General features: G+C 38.9%; 1 protein-coding gene across 1 annotated transcript in view; it reads left to right on the forward strand.

Moving 5' to 3' along the window:
• SORCS2 (sortilin related VPS10 domain containing receptor 2) overlaps positions 1-21712 on the forward strand; it is an 838677-nt gene extending 816965 nt beyond the window's left edge. Inside the window, exons 21-28 of the mRNA XM_077814654.1 lie at positions 1677-1800; positions 3727-3839; positions 5688-5813; positions 10510-10609; positions 13855-13957; positions 18937-19094; positions 21268-21347; positions 21689-21712. Of these exons, the coding sequence (XP_077670780.1) occupies positions 1677-1800; positions 3727-3839; positions 5688-5813; positions 10510-10609; positions 13855-13957; positions 18937-19094; positions 21268-21347; positions 21689-21712 (828 nt within the window). The remainder of the gene's footprint in view (positions 1-1676; positions 1801-3726; positions 3840-5687; positions 5814-10509; positions 10610-13854; positions 13958-18936; positions 19095-21267; positions 21348-21688) is intronic.
• The last annotated feature ends 269 nt before the right edge of the window (positions 21713-21981 follow it).

Here is a 21981-nt window from a genome sequence, read left to right on the forward strand (position 1 = left end):
AAACCTACTCCTCCATTTTTGTAAAATCACATACTTGATAATCATTGCAGCCTTCAAGAACCAAAGTCTTGGTGGTGGAGTTAAACCCAGCATAGTAGGTACATAACCTAAGGTATAATTCTCAGCTGAGGATCTGCCTGACTGTTGGACAGTCCCATAGCATATGCTTCAGCGTTCGTTTTTCTTTATTACAGTGCCAACAAACTTCAGAGGATAAGGGCCTCATTTAGCACAACCTCTGTGGTGTCCATTATTGTTACTTATGTATAAATGGAAATTTCTCATTTAGAATCAGGCTACTTCTCCAGATCATGTCCTTTAGTGGAGTCACAATTATATTGCAGGTTTCAGAGTGGTAGCTGTGTTAGTCTGTATCAGCAAAAAAAACAAGGAGTACTTGTGGCACCTTAGAGACTAACAAATTTCTAAGTGGGTTTTAGCCCACGAAAGCTTATGCCCAGATAAATTTGTTAGTCTCTAAGGTGCCAGAGTACTCCTCATTTTTTAATTATATTGCAATTCACCACCTTTAAGGAAACTGTGATGTAATGCATTTGGGATTGTGGCATCAGTGAATTATGAGAGCTTCTATTTATGTGATCATTAGCAGAGATGGGAATTGAAATACTGCACAGAAATATATATTGCTGACTAAGGCCGTTTCTGTGATGTTATATTCTTTACAGTTTGTTATAGAGGGATGAAGTTAAGTCTAAAAAGGAAAAAGACAAAAAAGGTGCTCATACACCATAATTATGGTCGTAGGTGGGTAGATAGGTTAGATACATGGATCATAAAACATTACAAATCTAAATATTTCTACTGGGACAGGATTATTCTTTTCTGTTCATTTGGGCTAATTATCTTTCAAAATTATTATTTTTAAATGTATGAGCGCAATATAGTGCTCATAAGAGAGAGACTAAGATTACTGCCTGAGGGAGGAATAGTTCAGACAAGCACCATGTACCAGTCCATTATTTTAGTCTTGGGTTGGTCTTGAGCCTGGAATGCAAATCAGGTGATACTGTGTGGTGGATCTGTGATGTGCACAAATATGGACTAAGCACCTAATTCTGCACGGTACAGAGCACCTCAGATCCCTTTTGACATCTTTAGGAATTGCAGAAGTGCAATAGCGCACCTGTATGGATCGGGCACTAAAGTCAGGCCACAAAATTAATTTAATTGTAACTGATGAAAGAGTCTGAACTCAGGTGTGTAGAGGGGAAAGGCCTATGCACTGAAGGCCTGACCCAGAGCCCAGTGATGTCAATGGGAGTCTTTACAGTCATTTCAGTGGGCTTTGGATCAAACCCTAATAGTCTGTCAGTTATATTAGAAGGAGGATTTGCTCAGTCTTTAAAAATGTGTGTCCCTAAACTTTGTAACTCTAAAGTCAAACACTAGATTTTGAACACTGTTTAAGTATATTTTATATGCATTTTCTGAATGAAGGACTATTTTAGTTTTCAAGTATCCAACATAGGGCAAGCATACCTGGTGGTAGAAAATTGGAATTCGCTGACGTGGTTAACCACTGATTAAAATCACAGAAAAAAATCAATCTGTTATTTGATCGTTCCAATATATTTCCATCACTAGTCCTTCACACACTAAAACTTCTTTCATAATTCTTCGTAACATTCTTTTTTTTAATTTTCCTTCTTTTTTAGCCACTTCTCACTTTGGACAGTTTTTTGGTGACAAGATTTGCTGAGACAGGTGAGGTGAGAGTTACAGTGCAGGCCTCCTGTGGGAACTCCATGCTGCAGGATTCCAAGATTGTCCGAGTTTTTGGTGAGATAATTTTACTCCCTCGTTGTATTTTTTTTTTCGGTCCATTGCATGTACTTTACAATTGCCCTTAGAGACCAGATCCTACTGTGAAATTTTATCCAATGCCATGTTAAACTTCTAAACTTAATACACTAAACTGATCTGTAGTGAAACTCCATTGAAATGGACAGAGAAAGGCTAAGGAAGAATTTGACCTGAATCCCTTATAGAAAATGCTACCATGTTATTCCAAAGCACTACAGATAACAGTTGTGTTAAAGCAGCACTTTGGGCCATATCTGTAGAATGCTATAGAACTTGTATGTTTTTATAATATTTTTAGTCATTCTGTTGATCTTACTACAGAACGAATAATGTGAGGGAAAAGAAGTTCAGTGGGGCACATACTTTTATAATAAAAAACATGAAAGAATTTGCTTGTTGTGATAACATCTTTTTGCTTAATGATTTGGGCATTTCTCTAGGAGTTTGGATTAGAAAGAGCTGCTGAAAAATGTCAAATGACTTTTTAGCTAATGTGCTGCATTGTATCACAATGTATTTTACTGTGCCTTGTAATGTGCTGACGAGGCCTGATGTACCATGAAAATGTAAGAAGGAAGAGGAAATATTTCAACTTGTATATCTGCTGTCAAATCTGGGTATCAGGGATATCTAACAAGTCTTACTTTGCTAAGGCTTGCAAATATGGAGAGCTAAAAGCCTTCATATATCCTGGGGACACATACTTAGCTATTGTCCTAATATTCCAAGCAGACTCTGCCCTTTTTGCTTGTAATATGCTTTTTAATATAACATAATGGTAACACCAGGATTCAAGCTAAATAGAGTGTTTGTAAACCTCTTGCCCTGGAACAAATGGATTTTATGAATACCTGTGATACCATTTATAAACCCGTCAGCTTTTTAGAAAGCTTTAAAAATATAACCCCATTAGCATGGCTTGTAAGCCTATCATGCTTCTTACTTTTCACTACTGCAGCTGCTGTTAGTATTGGCAAATCCTGAGTCAAAGACCAACGGGGCATTGGGGTTGAGGAAAATAAAGAAATCCTTAGAAAAAATAAATATAAAAATATGGTTCTGTCTAAACTGCCCAAGAGATCATGTTTGGATCATTCATGCATTCCACAGGATCTCTTTCTCTGCTTTGCATTAGGTTCTTCAGGTATGCTTCCAAGGAGCCTGTAAGGAGAAAGGAAAAAATAAAGTCCTGTTTACTAAGGAACTGTCCATTTCTAGTATTTCAGTTATTTTTGGATTACATTCATAGAAATGTTGGGAGTGTAGCTTATTTATTCTTTTAAACAATGCAGTAGTTAGCCATTGCCATACCATTTCTATTCATGTTTTCACAGCTAGACTATAGAAAACATAAAGAAGTATTTATTTTGCATGAAAAAAGGAGCATGCAATGGGCAAGAACCAGTTGTTTATGTTTAAGTAAGAATCAAGTCCATAGAATCATGCCCATTAAAAATAAAAGAAACCACAGCTTTATGTGTGGTGTGATATCTTAATGAAAAATGACCAGAAAGATAATTATCCATGGAGTATATGAAATTTAACTTAACATTTTCCATGTTGCCTTTGATTGGTGGCTAGAAATATTTAGACATAAGATGCTGGGAAAGTGGGGAAAATACAAAAATCTGGTATTGGTCCATGGTATCGAATAATGTGAGGGAAATAATGTTAGATTGTAAACTCCTTGGAGCCTGAACTGTGTTTTCTTCTTTTTTAGTACAGCACCTAGCACAATGGGGTCCTGGCCTGCAAATGGGTCTTGTAAGAGCTTCTAAAAATACAAATAATAATAATTAATAACGCTAACAGACCTTTTTTCCAGAGTTACTATTTTCTACAAAACTGTTTTTCCCCAATTCTCTTTGAATTATTCAAAAATGTTTCTTTTCCTGTTTCCAGATCATTTTCAAGTCCTTTCTCTAAAGTTTACTAAACATCTGGACATGTACAACCCCAACATACCAGAGTGGAGGGAAGACATAGGCCTGGTAGTAACACGACTTCTTGCAAAGGTGCTCTCTCAGTTTGCTCGTAAACTGCTCCTTCTCCAGTCATAAAGTTGAAGGTTAAGTTAATGCCTCCCCATTTAGAAAAAACTAGGCAGAGCAGAACAATAAAACTATCCCCATGAGTGACATTTAGAAGCAGTTTGAGACCAGTGTCACTTGTGTATACAGGCCATAGATTACATTATTGCAATACTGTCAGTTTCTTTCCAACACAGGCTAATTGGGAATTAACAATAAATGCTCCTGTCAGGGATTTTGGGGCCAGGTGGAAATATTAGCCAATACTGTTGACCTTGGGGGAAAAAAATGTAACATGAATGTGATGTAGTTAGGGGTTACACAAAGGGTACTATAATATACAACACTTAGTCTTTGATTGATTGTTTGTTTTTTTTAAATAATTTACAGCTTTGCATGTGTAACTCTGAAAATTACAGAAAATATGTAAGGAATTAATTTGCTGCAGCCACTTTATGTAGATTGCAGGTATGAATAAGACATAGATTCAGATTCAGGGCTTCATTTATGCTAGAGCTTGCTAGGGCTCAGTCCCAGCACCTCTAGGCTTAGCAGTTCATAGCCCCGGTACCTCTGGGCTTGCCACATCAGTTATGAACATAAAAAAATTGCTTGAGTCTCGGCACCTACTTGAGCCCTGGCACCTCTTTCATTACAAATTAAGCACTGGTCAGATTTGAATGCTGAATTGTCCTGTAGGTTACTTAAGTCAAGCTTCACATACCAGCACTGTAACATGGATAAAGAGTAATGCTGTTAAGGTAGGGAGCACTTGAGTGATAATATTCAGATGCACACACTGCCAGAGATAAGCACATATTGAATTCTGTCGTGGAGCATATCAGTAAGTTATGACCCCAGAAGTAAATATTTATAGAAATAGTTATCACCAAGGAAACACAGAGCCATATTGTCAAAGGGCCCCCAGTGAAATTAGTGGCCTTACAATGAATTTGCACCAGTATAAACAAGATCAGGATTCTGACCTTCTGTTTTACACCTGTTTCACCCCAGTTTATAACCCCAACACCTACTAAATGCCAGATTAATGGAACTCACTCTATCACACATCAACTTCTACCCATTTCATAATGTACATCTGCCTGATTAGTGTCTTCCCTTCTTCCTCCCCCCCACCCCCGAATCAAATTGGCTCTACATCTTAACTTTTAAAAAATCATATACAAAAAGTTAGATACAATTATATGGATTTCAGAGACTGTTCATTTGACCTAAGGACTATGAGATTTGACCAGTTCTTTTCATTAAATTCTCACAACAGCCGTCCTAGATATATATCACACAACAGAAGAATTTGTGACGAATGGTAACATTTTCAAAAGTGATGGTGGCATTTAGAAGCCAAAGTCCTACTGAATTTCAATACGACTTGGGCACCTAAGTGTCTAAGTCACTTTTGAAAATGGAACTTGTACTTCTAAGACACTTAGGCGCTTTTTAAACATTTTATCTTGGAAGATTACATGCTCACTGCACAGTTGTGGTAAACCTGCAAACCACTTTGGCTTCAGTTCACTCTTTCCCATGATACCATTAGAGCTCTTTGATATGATATGTGTGATAACACTTCTAATTTTCAAAGAGCTTTTCAAATCTCTGCTAATTAATGTAAGGTTATGTGCCGCTTTCTGGCTTCCAGTGACTTCCATAGAATTCTCTCTACATATTAAAAATCTTAACACCAAAGACCAGATCCAGAAGACCATATGTGAAAGTAGCTACATATTTTATTTATTTTTTGTATAATACTGACAGTATAAAGTTAGTATAGCATACAGGCCTGTAAATCTTTGCATGTCTTTGTCTCTGCAGGAAACTAATATCCCTGAAGAAACACTGGTGACTGTGGTGAAACCTGGTCTGCCCACAACTGCTGATTTGCTTGTGCTGCTTCCAGCAAACCAGCCAAAGCGGAAGAGAAGTGTAACTAGTGATAAGGTAGCCAGACCAATCTGTGTCTGATTAGGGCCAAATCTTCATCCCATTGAAATCAGTGGCAATACTCCTACTGGCATCATTGTTGGGCCTTACACACCTCAGTGTCATCCACCCTACTTATTCTTGGCATGACCTATGAAAGAGCTAGCAGCAATTGCGGTCCTTGTCTTTAGTAGAGTGCAGTGCCTGCTCCTTCCCTGTGCACCCTGGGATGGAATCTACCCCAAAGGCAACAGGAAGAGAGCAGGCCATGGTCTTGCCTCCTACTCTAGTCCAGCCCATAATGTGGGATGGCATGCAGTGGGGAATATGCTGCAGTCCCTGCATTCCTCTCCAAGCTCCTCCAGGGTGTCTCCATACCAGCTCTGAGCTGTGGCCATTTGCACAAGCCAGCTCCAACTGGTATCAAAATATTTCTCAGGGATGGCTAATATTTGTCTGTTGTTACATCTGCAACTAAAGTGATAACATATTGGTTTATAATGATCCAGTAGATTAAAATTCTCTAATCAGGAGTACAAACCTGTGGAAACCACATATTTAGAACATTAACATTTTTGATTAGAGGAGAGGCATCCTCCTCACTGACTTAAAAAATACATTAGACCTCAGATCCTACTGACTCAAGACTTTAGGATTTGGCCTATTACATGAAGAGCAGGTGGTTTCTGTCCTAATGGTCAGGAAGCTTATTCAGGTACTGAGGCAACAGGAGCAAAGAGTTTAAGTGCAAAAGGACAAAGCTCAAATGTGAGACTTTCCCCTATCTCCCATTTCCAAGTGAAATATGCTCAGTGGGAAGGGGTCCTAGTTCAGTAGAAAATCAAAATTTGTCCACTGGCCCTACCTCTGATTTATAATGTATGACATTATGCCTTTTTTCCATAAAATGAATGTCTCAGCTCTGCACCAGTTTTGCGTTTCAAGCATTATCAGTTAAAAGGAGTTATCATTTCAGAAACCATTAGTTTTTAAGAGACTAGTTCAGGAGGGGAATATGTTACAAATAATAAGGTTCAGCGAATAGGCCACAATATCCATCTAGCCAGAGTGTGTCTACTGGTAGGCAGGCCCAAGCTCCCAGGGCAACATGGTACAAAAACCTCATTCATGGAATTGCTTAAAGAGGCAAATCTCAAAGTATTTTGATGTGACTTCTGAGTATTTGAGCAGGAGACTTTAAACTTAACTTTTAACTTTCAGAATTGGGTAAATTAGGATTGAGAATGGTACTAATGCAAGAAAAAACATCCTTAGGCTCCCCCTCCCATCTCAATGTGACGTTCTGGAAGACTGAAGTGACAGTTAATTTCCAGGAAGCACTGTATTTTAATAGATAGCTTACAAAGCCCTATGTGAATTGTGGCTTGCAGCCAGGTGGGTGTCATCACCTTGAAACTCTTAACTTCTTTGCTCCTTTTAAGGAACGAGATGCTGATTTATGATGAAATTGTATCTTTTTCTGTTCCAAGTTTATGTGGAATGGACCTCTTCAATATTAAAAACAACAGATTAAGGCAGACCCTTTTGTCCTGCTGTTTGTTTTCTTTTTTTAAAAAAATACCTAAATTATTCAGATTAGCTCCCTTAAAATCTCAGCCATTGCTAGTGGTCTGCCTCCAGGGAGCTTGAAGAATACCATCAGTTGCATTCAATGCTGCCTCAGTGTTTTCATGGTCAGATCTGAACCACCTTTCCGGATATTCCAAGAGGAAAGACATGAAGGGCTACACTGAGCTGCTAATGATTTGGAGAAATTCCTAATATCAGGACTGGATAAAAATGAAAGCAATTTAGTATTGCACAGTTTGTATCATAAAGGTCCCCATCTGAGAGCTAACTTGTGGCTATTGGAGCACAAAAGGGATGCCAAAGTCAGGATTGAAAAGATAAATCTGAGAGTAGCTATATATTTTTCATCATACTTATATGTTGCTGACAGAGTCCAGTCAGCATTCAGCTGGGGGAGGGGCATACAAAAGGGCTTACAGATACCAGGAGCAGAAAAAGCACCTCCATGGACACTGGAAGGAGTGTGTTCCCTGGTAACCTTTTCTCCACAGTGGGAAGAGGTGCAGCATGCAGCTTCCCCACCACAGCCCTAGAGCTGCTTACTGGTGTATAAGGCAGTGTCGCCCCGGGCACACCCCTACTGACACACCCTGTGTTGAACTTGGAGTGGAGCTATAGGTGCTAGCAGCCACATCTTCACCACCTTAATGTAGGCAAGGCAGACCACTGAAGCTACTGGTGTGTGTGCATTTCTGTGTGGAGTGTTCTTTTTAAAGAGGAGATCACAAATTTTTATAACACCTACGATTGTACCAAAATCTGTGTTACTCAGTAAATATCCTTCCAGAAAACGTCCATGGCAAACTTACCACCCTAAGGCCTAATCCAGTGTCCAATGAAGTCAATGGAAAGACTCCATTGACTTCATTGGGTGTTGGGCTGGACTCTTACTTATCACTTGTGACAAACCGCCCATGTTTATGGATCATTCATTCTTGATGTATAACTGAGAGGAGAACCTCCAAGATCTTCAGTATTTCCCCCTTTTCATGTTTCAACAACGGGACATTTATTCTGCTGATAGCTCCAGTTCTGAAAGTTGGTGCCCTGGCATTCTTGTGAGGCTTTGTCATGTACTGAGAATGCACTCTGAGTCTGCCTATTAACCTGGGCAGCCCTTATGGACTCTACTTTATATCTGTACTCTGAAATGTAAGTGAAATTAATATCGCTATAAAAGTTTCAGATCTCCATGTCATTTCAAAAGAGAACTAGCTAAATTCATGGAGGTTAAGTCCATTAATGGCTGTTAGCCAGGATGGGTAAGGAATGGTGTCCCTAGCCTCTGATTGTCAGAGGGTGGAGATGGCTGGCAGGAGAGAGATCATTTGGTCATTACCTGTTAGGTTCACTCCCTCTGGGGCACCTGGCACTGGCCACTGTCTGCAGACAGGATACTGGGCTGGATGGACCTTTGGTCTGACCCAGTATGGCCATTCTTATGTTCTTATGTGTTACTCACTTGCTTGTGTCTCAAAGGAATTGCACTAGGAAGAACTACTTTTAGATCTGGAATGCTTATGTGATTTGAGAATTGCTGGTTGTTTCCAGTTAAGTATGGTTCAAGTACAGAACTCTGTTGGAGAGAGACTGAGTAAATATATTTCAGCAATGGTTGCATTATTTTACAAGTTGCTGTTGATACAACTGTCAGAACTATTCCTCATGTCAGACTTGGAACAGAATAGTGGAAACAATATATGGCCAAGTCACTAAGTTGGGGATAAAAAGTTAAGAATTCTCTGGGAGAATTCTATTGAAAATTAACTGAGGCCCAAATTATGTTACCTTTACACTGAGTGCACAAAGAGTCCTATTTAAGTCAATGAAACCATTTATGGACTGAGTGTGGGTATGGGGATCAGAATTTGGCCCTTTGTGAAATTCATGCAAATACTATAAGAGAAACAGCAGGGGCTTTTCTACCTAATAGGCTGTGAGGGCTTGTCAAAACCGAGCACAGTAATATAAAAAGAGCCTCTCTTAAAGGTTTCATAGATATAAAGGCAAACTTAGGGAGGCCGTGGAATCTCCATCATTGGGGATTTTTAAGAGCAGGTTGGACAAACACCTACCAGGGATGGTCTAAATAATATTTAGTCCTGCCTTGAGTGCAGGGGACTGGACTAGATGACCTCTCAAGGTCTCTTGCAGTTCTATGATTCTCTTAAACTTTTAATTTGGCATCCTGTGGGGAGCGGTATCTTGTACTAAGGAACAGTCCATAAAACTAGCCTTGATCCTCTGGAAAATTGCCTATGTTGAAGATGCAAGCAAGAGAAAGAGGGGGACCAGACGATGTGTCTGACAGTGGTGGGATGTGGTGGCACTTTTAACGGTGCTGTTCCACAAAAATGTGGGAGATCATATTTTAATATGCTTTGTCCCCATTAGAAAAATAGGAGAAACTGTTTCTATGTGGATGGAAATAACTGTTTTGACAGAATCTTCTTAAAAACATGTTACAAACAGCCAGCCAGCCCTAGAGATAAGCAAGTGAAGTAAAGCGTGACATGCACTGCATTATCAAGCAACAGTTACTTTTCATGTGTAAGAAATCTAAAGTTCCAGAGAGGCCTGTCTTTTGGTATCATTAGAAGAATATGTATATTGGAGACAGGTTTCAATGTAGATTATTCATTGTGCAAGTTACAGTTCAGGTGGGCCCAATAGCTCCCGTAAATGGCAGTTTCCACGGTATGTATCTGATGAAGTGAGCTGTAGCTCACGAAAGCTCATGCTCAAATAAACTGGTTAGTCTCTAAGGTGCCACAAGTACTCCTTTTCTTTTTGCGAATACAGACTAACACGGCTGTTACTCTGAAACCGTAAATGAAATGTTGTCTATCGCATAATGTGGAAAAAAGTAAAGAGCTCCATAAGGGGAAGACAGATTTGGATATAAACATTTGTAACTTTCCAACATTGATGGGTTGCACAGATTCGAATGATTTTTAAAACCAGAATTGCCTAAAAATTTACAACTAATTGAAACGGTCAACAAATGTCTTCTGGGTTTCTCACCATATTGAATGAACTTAGAGGTTTCTCAATTTAGTGCATTGAATTTCTCAAAGTTGAACTATGTGGAAGATGCGTGACATTATCTCTCTTATGTTTTCAGAGAATAGCTGCTATAAAGCAGGCCTTGAATGCACATAACATCAGCTTTTTCCTGAGAGAAGGATATTGGGTCTTAGTGACGTTAGCCAGCTCTGATTCAGGTAAAAAACCAGTCTATAGATTGCTATTAAAGTTCTGAGAGAAGTGTTACATTAACTGGTTTCTTCTGCTGTTTGTTAATTTAAAATGTACCATCAAAGCAGCTTATTTTACAGTTTTTCATTATTTGTTTGTGATACCCTGTTAGAAGCTTGAAAACACTCTGAGTGCAGGAAGTGGGAGCCTGCAAGGATTTTAAAAATTAATACTTGCCACTCCAGGCTTGTATTAAACTCCCAAGATTACAGCTTCTCTCTGACTTTGGCTTGGTAAACGCTGCCAACACCCAAATGCAAAAAAACCCCTTGGACCCAGGAAGGAGCACTTGGGAATTCCTCCCCGTGGTGTACCCTCAAGCCCTTTCACCCAACCCTCCGGGGAAGAGGTGAGAGAGAAAACAAAGGAAATTAGCTGTTGCCACCAGCTAATCAAACTGCATATGCACAAACCTCTTAGGACACCAGAATCCAGTCCTGTTCTTAAAAAAGGTAAATTTTATTAAAAACGAAAGAAAATACATCTGGAACTTAGGCTTTTGCTAGATTTTAAAAGAGCAATTCCAAAAATCAAGCACCCAAAATAGCTTTCTTGGAGGTTCAGTTTAAGGGTTAGAAGCAAACAAAAGCATCTCGGGTTAGCACAGGGGAGTCCATAAGCGAATAAGAAATAAAAGAAATAACCCTAATCGTGTCTTTTTAGACATTCTCTAATTTTACTTACATATCTGAGGCTCCAGATAAGTAAGTTCGAGGTATGAATTGATAATCTGTAATCATGCCTGGCTTAAAGCTGGTTACAGCATTACTGCTCCGTGTCCCTACAGCTGAGAGAACAGACAAAGAGAAAGGTTTCAGAGTAACAACAGCCGTGTTAGTCTGAAACAAAGGGAAAGTTTCTTTCTGAATTTTAAAAAGTTCTGCTTTCCTATTGGCTCTTTTGATCAGGTGCCCACTCCTTTTCTTTTACCTGTGGGCTTGTTAACCCTTTACAGGTAAAGCAAGCAGAGGACAGACCAAGAAGGATTTTACAACTCACTGGCTGGCTGGGTGTCAGTCAAAGTGAGCTACTCCTCCCCCGCCCCTCATGTATCACACTCACTTTTGTCCTTTTCACTAAAAAGTAGACAGATTATCAAACACTGGCCATCTTAATACAGGCACAAATTGAAAGCACAGTTTTGGATGCTCAGATAGAGTCCCCAATTTGCCAGCCTGTAAATTTGGAGCCACAGATCCAACCTACAAAAGTAGAGACAAGGACTGAAAAGTTTTCTGCATTTGTGTGTGGGTATTTTATGAAGGGAGCATACAATGAAAAGGCTGTGTTTTAACAGCAAGGACAGCTTCAACTTAAGCCCTCCCTGACAATGTCAAAGCCTCTTTGTTTGTGCATGTGCATCATCATTCATGACACCTGTTCTGTTTGTTGCTGTACAACACTGACCCAGCAAAAGAGCAAAGCACATCGGGCTCTATTCAGATGTGTCATAAATAGTGATATAAATTATATATTGCCAAGTTAGTTCCCAGGGCAAAATAAGGCACATCCTCTCTATATCTTAGGTTCCACTATAAAACTCATCACTGTAGTTTCTAATCTGAAAGTTACCGTAGAAATCACTTGTGTTAAGAGCCAGTATTCCCTGGTGGGAAGAACAGAGACTAGAACTGAGGATTCCTGAATTTCATTCTAGACTCTGGCACTGTGTAACTGTGCAAGTCAATTGACCTTGCTCTATCTCAGTTTCCCCATCTGTAAAATGAATATAGTAATGTTTATGTATCATATATAATAGAGAAATGTGAGGGCTGATTGAATATTGCCTACAGTACCTTTGGAGATCCTTGGAAAAATGGCACTATCCATGCAAATAATTACATTATTTATTTAGTTATTTATTTATTTCATTTAAATTTGTCCTCTCTCCAGCATCTGTAAGTTGGTCTACAAATTAGTTTATGGTGCTGCCTATTTTACTCCTGGGGGAATGCTGCGCCCTGCGCGGGGCGCAGAATTCACACCTTCCACAGATTTCTTGGCTCCCCCGCAGAAAAATGGGGGAGCAAAGAAATCTCTGGGGTTCACACACCCCTTCTGCAGTAGCGCTGGCGCGTCTGCTGGGATCAGCTGGCATCAGAGAGCAGATCACTGTGGTGGGGTGGGGGGAGGGAGGCTAGTCCTGGGTCCATGGAGAGACAATAAGGGGGTGAGGCGGGGCACCTGAGTGAGAGAGACTCACTCTTTCCCTCTCGTCCCTGTTGCTGCGTCCTAGGCTTGGAGGCATAGGGCTGTGTGAAGCAGGCTCCGTCCCTGAGGCAGAGTAGAAATGTAACAACTAAACAGGCAGGCTTCTCATGTTATCATTAGGAGTACTTGTGGCACCTTAGAGACTAACCAGTTTATTTGAGCATGAGCTCAAAGCTCAAAGCTCATGCTCAAATAAACTGGTTAGTCTCTAAGGTGCCACAAGTACTCCTTTTCTTTTTGCGAATACAGACTAACACGGCTGTTACTCTGAATCATGTTATCATTGTTAGTTAATTGTTCCCATTCTTAGTCAATTAAGGCTCCTTTACCTTGCCAGAGTGGTGTAAAGGAGCCTTATTGTAAATGACAGTAAGGGAATCCTCAGCTAGGAAGGTCTGTGTGCTTTCTTGCTTTTTTTCCTGTGCCAGAGAGGAACAATGGGGTTAGATTACAGCTCAGGATCTATTTTACTTATCCATTTAAAACAAAATGCAGGACAATGATTAGCAAAACCCTATGACTTTCTTGTGTGAAAGTCTGAGCAATTTAAAGCTACCTTCCATTTTGCAGAACACCAAAAACCAAAATAAAAGTAATGCAATTTAAATGAAAATCCAGGATTATAACTAGATGACAGGGTCTTGGTTAGCAAGTATTTGTAACTTAACTTTCATGCATTTAGGAAATGCTGAACAATTATGATGATTTTTTTGGTATCGTAGTTTAAATAAATTACCAAAATAAGTGAAACTGGTGTGATTATATTGAATTATTCTGACAAATAAAAAATGCAGAATTTTGGATTTGTTTGGTGCAGAATTTTGGAATTTTTGGCACAGAATTCCCCCAGGAGTACTATTCGAAGAAGTGACAAGGAGATGGTAAAAATAAAAATCTAGTGGTTTTTATTTAAGAGATTCGATAATAAGGCAAACCCAAGATGATGATTGGTCTGAAAGCAGATTTACTAAGCTCTTCAAATATATGTCTTGCATTTCAGACTCTCAGAGAAGTGGAGGAGGCAGTGGATACTGGGCTATAGTGGTTCTCTTTGTTATCTGTCTAGTTGTAGTTGGAGCCTTCATTCTCTACAAGTTTAAAAGGCAAGTAAACCTTATATACTTTAAGAACTAGATTTGTTCACATGTATCATTTCTTGAAAAGTAGCCTTTTTTGAAGCAATGCACTGATGGGTCTCTAGCTTTTAAAGCCCATGTTTTTTCTGAGCGTTTCAGACATCAAGGTTATAACTGATGTAGGTAAATAGCAACAATGTGGGAGCGCGTTCAGCTTGCGTCAATACAATCACCAAAAAATAGTCATTCTAAAATATATTCCTAATTATCTACTCTGAGGAGTAATGAGTAACCTAGGCAACCAGGACAATTAATTGATCCACAAGTCTAATTTCTTACCAAGAAAACAAAACAAAATGATGTGGAATTTCTCTGTTGAACATGTTAGAGTTTGATTACTGAAACAGTGCCACACAGGTTAAGAGTATCCAGCTGTGATAGAAATGATAAGTAAGAATTGAGTCCGCACGATAACGTATTAGGGAGGAGATGAAGAAGCTATGGAAGTGGCCTTAATATAAAAAATATGTTCTTGAGGAACAACTGATACCACATAAGCTGTGTAAGCAAATACTTATTCCTTTAAGAACTCTAAGACACTTTTAGTCTTCATTTGATTATGGAGATGAATTCATTATTGTTCAGGTGGCAGGTTACTGGCTTTTTTATGCTGGTTTATGTATTTATTTTATTATTTGGCCATTGTCCTGGTATTTTTTGTTAGGTACTCAAAAGTCTTCAGGTTTGAGCAGTGTGGGAATGAACATTTATTATCATTTCACAAAATCTGCAGTCTTTACTCAGTGAAAACACCTATTGATTAGGCCCATTATTATTTCAAGATGGATTTTTATTTAAAATAAACATTCTTTTAAAGGATAGACTAGGTACCATGCTGTGCTAGCGATAACACCAAGAGTACAGCATTTAACTGAGAGTTCAAGTTAGCAACCATCTTTGTTATCTCATTAGACAGAGGTACTTTGTTTCATGGAGGAAGACTCTCTTGGCTTTCCAACCGTGGAATCTTAAATTTCTTGATATTTGTAGTGACTTATTGTTTTATAGGATGAAACACAAAATTTGATATCAGACTCTGTCTACAGCTGAATAAAAATAATAAAAATCCATTTAGCTATTCTGGGTTCCCAGAGCAACAAAAAATCATCAAAAAAAATGGATGATGTGATGCAATAATGTTATTTCATTTGCAGTACATTGGGGGTTGTCTGTTTGTATTACAAGATCATAAAACTCGGTGGCGGTGACTGTTATGAGACATTGTGATGTACACCTCTTGATTAGCCCTTAATTTGGAGGCAATTAGACAACAGACACATTTAATAAGCGGCAAAAGAAATATACAATATTTAAGAAAGAAAAAAATATTTTTTATTAATCTTGATTCCTTTCTAAAATGGCCTCTTGGTTTATTGTTTTCTGAATGGGACAGTTATTGCAGAGGAAGACTGTAGGAATGCTAGGAATTGAAACACGGCTTTAACTCCCCTAATACACTGGAATTTCTCAGTTGAACAGATCAAACTTCAGAGCAGGATCTCACAGCATCATGCAGCCCCCAGCAAAATTTGATTCTCCTGAAATGGAAAGCAGGGTGCTTAGAGACAGATATTACTAGAAATGGGTTAATCACCTGAAGCAGAGGCTCACCTATGAGTCCGGCTTAAATTCATGAGTGCACATGCTTCACAAGATCACATTCCTCCCCAAATGAAAAATGTAGAGTAAAGATTCCCTAGAACTGAGATTCATAAAAACAGAGCATCTGCAGCAATCTCTCCTAAGGTATGCCTACAGTGCAATAAAAGACCCACAGCCTGGCCATGGCTGGCCCCGATTGGCTGACTTGCGCTTGTGGGGCTAAAACTTGCAGCGTAGACATTCAGGTTTGGGCTGGAGCCCAGGCTCTGAGACCCCATGAGGGGAGGGGGTCTCAGAGCCTGGGCTGCATCCTGAGCCTGAATGTCTACACTTCAATTTTTAGCCCTGCAGCCTAAGCCCCATGGCCCTGAGTCAGTTGATCTGGCTTCTGAGACTGGGTGCTGCAGGTTTTTTATTGCATTGTAGACCGCTAGAAAGCAAACATTATCCAAAGACAGAAATCCACAGAGCACTTAGTTTTATAGGACCCGGATCCACAGGAGTAGTTGGTCCACCTAGACAGAGATCGACAAGCAGAAAGGGGTAATTTCCCTGCCAGAAAATGCTGCTGAAGCAAGAAACAGTTCAGAGAACAAAACTGAGTATCTCAGAGGCAAAAAGATCTCCTCCTCCTCTTGGCTTCAGACTGCATGCATTAGACAATTATCATGGTGCCTCAAGCTAATGATATGCTGCCAGATTCACTAGTATGCTCCATCAGCTTAACCATCCAGATAAACTGGGATCATGGCGCATCCTGTCACTGGAACAGCATAAAGCAGCTGGAAGGTTCCAGTGACTCTGGCCCATTATCTAGCATGGATCCGGAATCTGCATATTGTTTTTCAAAGCAATGTCATCTTTATCAGTGGTAATTCAATCAAAGAAAAATCCTCCTTTTCTTTTTCCGATGTATTTTTATGTTTGTGATGTTTTTCCTAGTAGGATTTCTTCATTCCTTCAGCAGCACTCTGAGCGGGGTTCCATGGTGTGGGGTACTCTGCAGTAATATAGACAAGACAAACAGCACAGTGTCCACCACGCAAAGGCAAGGGAAGGAAAATGATATTTCACCCACATCAAAGCTGTCATGTATTTAATACATCACTAGCAAAAGAGCTGAAATTGTTCTTTTATTTTTGCAACAGCAGGAACATAGATTTCATCATACCAGATTAGACTATTGTTTCCTCTATTTAGGTATTTTGCCTACTTTAGTGGGAGTACATTTGATTCTTCAGAAGAAGAGAAAGATTTCTGCCTTTTCACAGTCTCAGATACCTCCTCTCCCTCCCCTTTACCCCATTCATTTTAAAATCCTGTTAAAAATTACACTCGTTGTTGTTAAAAATATCCATGGACTTGCTGCAACCAAACTCAAGGATCTTTCTCTGTATTCACCTCCTTGCATCCTGTCCTTGAGTACCACCACCAATCTCACCACTCTTGGAGCAGAGTTTCTAATCTTTCCTCATCATTGATTTCCCATCTCATTTACACTTTCAGAAGAAAACCTCCCCTCCCCCCCCACCTTTGCCTATATTACTATTGTGTTGCATGAGAGCAAGTGTAGTCCCAATCCTAGCCATTTAGTTATAAAAACAGGTACTAATTTGATGATCCATATTTTATTAAAATCAAAATAATACCATGTAGAAAAGGCAGACTTCCAAAATGAATGGGACAAAGTAAGTCATGACTGCTCTAAAGCACAAAGAAGTCATTCATCTGAACGTTAACCTCAAAACTAACACCACAATAAATACTCTATTCAATGTATTTTCATTATTATTGTTACTGTTACTTTAAATGCTGATAGCATGCTCCAGTACTCTGTATTATTTACATTTCAAAATCTTTAGTAGTAAGAAACAGTAGGAGGGGGATGAAAGAAAGATGGCCGAACAGACACACTATCCCTACTCATTTAAGCTATTCCTACCCTATTCCTCATGTAGTATCTGCCTTCTGAAGCCAGTGATTATGGTTATTCATTTTCTAGAGGATAGATTAAGCGTTTCTTTGGAATATAATATGCATATAGTAAACAGTGTGTGTTCTAGGCTGATTAGGGTTGTAATGTAGAAAAAACACAGCCCTACTGTCCAGAATAATTTCTAGAAAGATGTGGGACCAAGAGACCATATACCTCTAAACTCTTATTGGTTTAGAATATCAGAATTCCTTTTTTAATAGTTATTTAAAAGCTGCTGATGCTTTCTTGTAGCATGAATTGTATTAGGGCACCTAGAGCTGGTATCGGCATCTTTTTATCATTATTTAAATAAACATAAATAAAATGCCATCTTTCTCCTGAAGAGTGTCTTATCTCCTGGTTATGAAGACCTTTGGAGCCAGGACTGGGTGCTTTGATTTGCTATATATATTTTTAAATAAACCTTTTCAGTATGTTTTAATATTGTACAACACTGTGACTACCTCAGCAGAGGGGTTGATGAAGACACTATGGAAATTAAACTATGATGTCATACTGCTATTGTTCCCAGCTGGGCCACTGACTCTATGCAACCAGGGGCAGTTTGCTTTACCTCTCTTGTCTTCAGCAGCTATTAAACTGAGGTAACCTCAGGGCTGCTGTAGTGCAGTGTTTCTCAGTTGGTGGGTCACGACTCCCAGGGTCACGAAAGGCAGTCAGCAGGGGCAGGGAGTACGAGGCACTGAAAATGTTATTACAATCTGAAAAGCTTGCTGCACACCCTGACCTGTGAAGGTCCAGTATTGTCTGTCAATCCCTCGAAACAACACACACATAAACTTATTGTTGTTAGCATTGATACAAGGTCACAAAATTTCTTTTAACTTTGAATAAGGTGTTGTCATACTGCTGCAGAGTAAGACATAACTAATTGATGCTTTGTCATCCTTCTATGATGACATTTTAGGAATGCAAGAAATATTATTTATTCACATGTTTTCAGCTTCAAGTGTTTTTTTAAATTATTATTATTTTTAAATTATTAAATCAGTAAATATCTGAATAAAAAACAAAAAAAGATCTGTGTTTATATAGAAATCCTTATATCAAAACCAGGCAAGTTCTTGATACCTATCTAGAAAATTCCTATAAAATGTAATAGGGATAAAACCAATGAGCTTCTGTAGATATTAGTGGGAAATCTATAGCTATTACTCTAAAATCCTATAGAATTAAATAGAAAATGTATTACCATAGAGTTCTATTGGCTGATTTAAAAATTCAGTGGAAACATTGTTCTTTATTTAATTCTATAGGATTTTTCCATAGGGGTTTGAGGTTAATATGATTAATGGTATATAATATGAAACTAAATTCCATCAAAGGATATTTTTCCTGTGCTATTTAGGAAACTGCCAGGCAGAAACGTCTATGCCCAGATGCACAACGAAAAAGAACAGGAGATGACAAGCCCTGTTAATCACAGTGAGGACACCCAGAACATCATCCAGGGTGAGGAGTTTATTGATGATGATCTGGATTCTCAAACGCTAGGTAACGCAAGAGGTAACTTCACCTTCACTTTATTAACATCTCAATTAGTATTTTGTTTGCTTTGTTTTTTTTAATTACGTTTTAATGTTTGCATTTTTAGTATCTTCATTTTTATACTCAGCTTCAAGAGGAATCGATTGATAAACTGCTAACAAGGAAACACTTCTTTTATCCTCCTTTTTTGTTTTGTTTTAAATTCAGTCTATTCTGCTGATTTTTTATGACATGCCATATAAATACACAGTATGTAAGGTAGTACAATACACTGTCATGAGATATATGTGAACAACATTAGGAAGATCGTACAATAAGCAGTATAGATTATAATTGATTAACTTCACTAGCATTTAAATTAACTTGAGCATGCCCTGAATTCAAAGTGTAATGAATTTTAGGCAGAGAGAAATGATATGTAGAATGAATGTTTCCATAATGCAGGGTAGATTATAAGGAGGTGTCCTCTCTTTTAGACACATTAAATGAATTCCCAAATACAAAACTTCATTGAATTCATCCTATTTTGAGTCCTGACTTGCCAGTATCCAATGGACAGTCATTAGAATTCCCATTCAGGAATCTTTTATGAATGTCTCTTAGAGCAGATGATTCAAAGTTAGATGAAAGTGCTTGTCTAGGCAATTCATGAGTATGCTGAATGTAATGTAGAGAGCTAGTCTAAAATACTCCAAATGTATTGAGAACACAGAGCAGCCTGAAAAGTGTAGCTCACAAAGGAAGATCGTCTAGTGCTGCTTCGGACAACTCTGTGAAAATGGAACATCTGACCCTAAATCTCAGGCTTTTATAAAAGTGGCTGAAATGGTGGTAGAGACAGACAACTGTGAGGTTAAATGGCTTCATTAACCCTACATAGAGGGCTAAGATCAGCCACGGAGGGCAGACGTCCTGGAAGTCCTTCTTTATCTCTTTGTTATTCTTACTATCTATCTCTAACTGTCTTTTGTTGTTGTTTTAATTTTCCTTAGCTGAACCATATGCTGCCATTTGCTTTGATTTTAGCTTTGATGAAAGGGAAAAAACATATTTCACCTGGAAATTGTTTTTGCCCAGATCTGTACGTTTTTTAACAAATTGCACACACTAAAATTCGTTGTTTTCATGAAAACCCTTCAAACAGAACCTTAATTATACTACAAAGCTCTACCAATACTGTAGCACTGCAGATGACCCTGGGACACAAAAATTGTTTGCATGACAAGATTGTTTCAATGATCTCATCTCTAGAATAGACTCCTGAATGCCAAGGAGGTACTCTCAGGGTTCTTCAGTTAATGTGAAGCACTCATAGCCACTTAGCGTATATCAGGTGCTCTTTAGCCACAATCTTCCTCTTGCAGTTGTGTAATACCTCTTACTGTTTTTGCATATGTGCTGCTTAAGATGAAGGACATGGGAATGAAGAAGTTCTACCCGGATTTACAACCCATTCAAAAATAATCTCCTTGCCTGATCACTGTAGGCTATATTTGGTCTGATCCTGCACTCCTTACCTTCCATTGAGGTCAGTAAGAGTGTTGCTTGAGTAAAGAGTCCAGGACCAAGACCTGCCAATGAGGAAGTCTTAAGTTAGACAGTTAACAAATGCAAATCTGAAAGTGACCTGCAGTTCTGCCAGGTTGTCAGCACCAGCAGACATCCAGGGGAACAGGAATAACTCATGTCCTTGGGTCAGAGCCATCTATGTTTATCAGCTGCCAGACAGTGTTAAAACATATAAGACTTTTTCTTGCTATACTTCTACACCGTGCACTTTTTGTTGTTTGCCTTCAATAGCACCCAACGCTACATAGGAAATCTTCCTAGTTGTCTCAGTATTGTGCTGTTTTGTCTGGCTGAAGTATAAAGCATATCACCATCCCTACTGAAATATTAAATTCTGTTTTATGACATTATTTTCAGCTGGTTCAAATGCTCTGGAGATTCCTACTTATGCTGATGGGTTTTTCCCCCCTATTCTAGAGATCACTGTCGTAGCCTCCTCTCCATGCACAGCAGGGTTTTACAAACCTGGTTTTCTGTTTGCTCTCTCTCTTTTCATAACTTTTGAATTGTCACAGTACAGTATTTCCAGACTCACCCATCCACTCTTTTGTTTTCTATATATTTTGTTGCCTACTTTATCGCAACCCCCACCTTGGGACTCCTCAACTCCATTTCCTTGCAGTGACTCCTTCTGGGAGAGGTGGAAACTTGAACAGCTACAGAGTTCCCTTATTGCTGATGCCGATCAGTGTCCAGTCCCAGGTCAGTGGCATGTTGAATGGAAGCCTCAGGTTCCATTCTCCTCCCTCACCTGCTCCCCTCAAGACAACTACACCTTTTTAAGCTGCAAAGAGAACCACCTTATGCTGTCACTGGGATAGAAACACTAGGAATTCTAACAACCATCATGAGCAGACACTTTAAAGCACTGAAGTAGAAAGTATGTTGTAGGTACACTGAGCTGCTGCACCACCTGCACCTGAACTGTTGTTTGATAAGACAACCATCTAATTTGATTGTCTTGTCTCTGCAATAAAAGGGGAATGTATAGTAAAATGCTCAAAATATACTAATGTTAGTATTTTGTTTTTATATTTTTTTAGGCAATCACTCAGGCGTGGTTTTGAGCATTAACTCCAGAGAGATGCACAGTTACCTGGTTAGCTGATGTTTACAGCTGAACACAAAAACCGAAAGACTCTTCTCTGTATTGTTTAATTTTTCCCTGGGGATGTCACCAAATGGCAAACATGGCTGTACCTGCTGGAGGAAAGTAGGTTCCTAAACAGTCTTGAAATTACAAGTGTCCATCATCTGTTACTGTAGAATGAGAACTTGTTACAATTCAAACTCAAACTAAGGTAGCAAATTTGTAGCCCTTGGCATACTAGATGCC

This window comes from Eretmochelys imbricata, chromosome 4 (assembly GCF_965152235.1).
Source record: "Eretmochelys imbricata isolate rEreImb1 chromosome 4, rEreImb1.hap1, whole genome shotgun sequence".
Classification (NCBI taxonomy): Eukaryota; Metazoa; Chordata; order Testudines; family Cheloniidae; genus Eretmochelys; species Eretmochelys imbricata.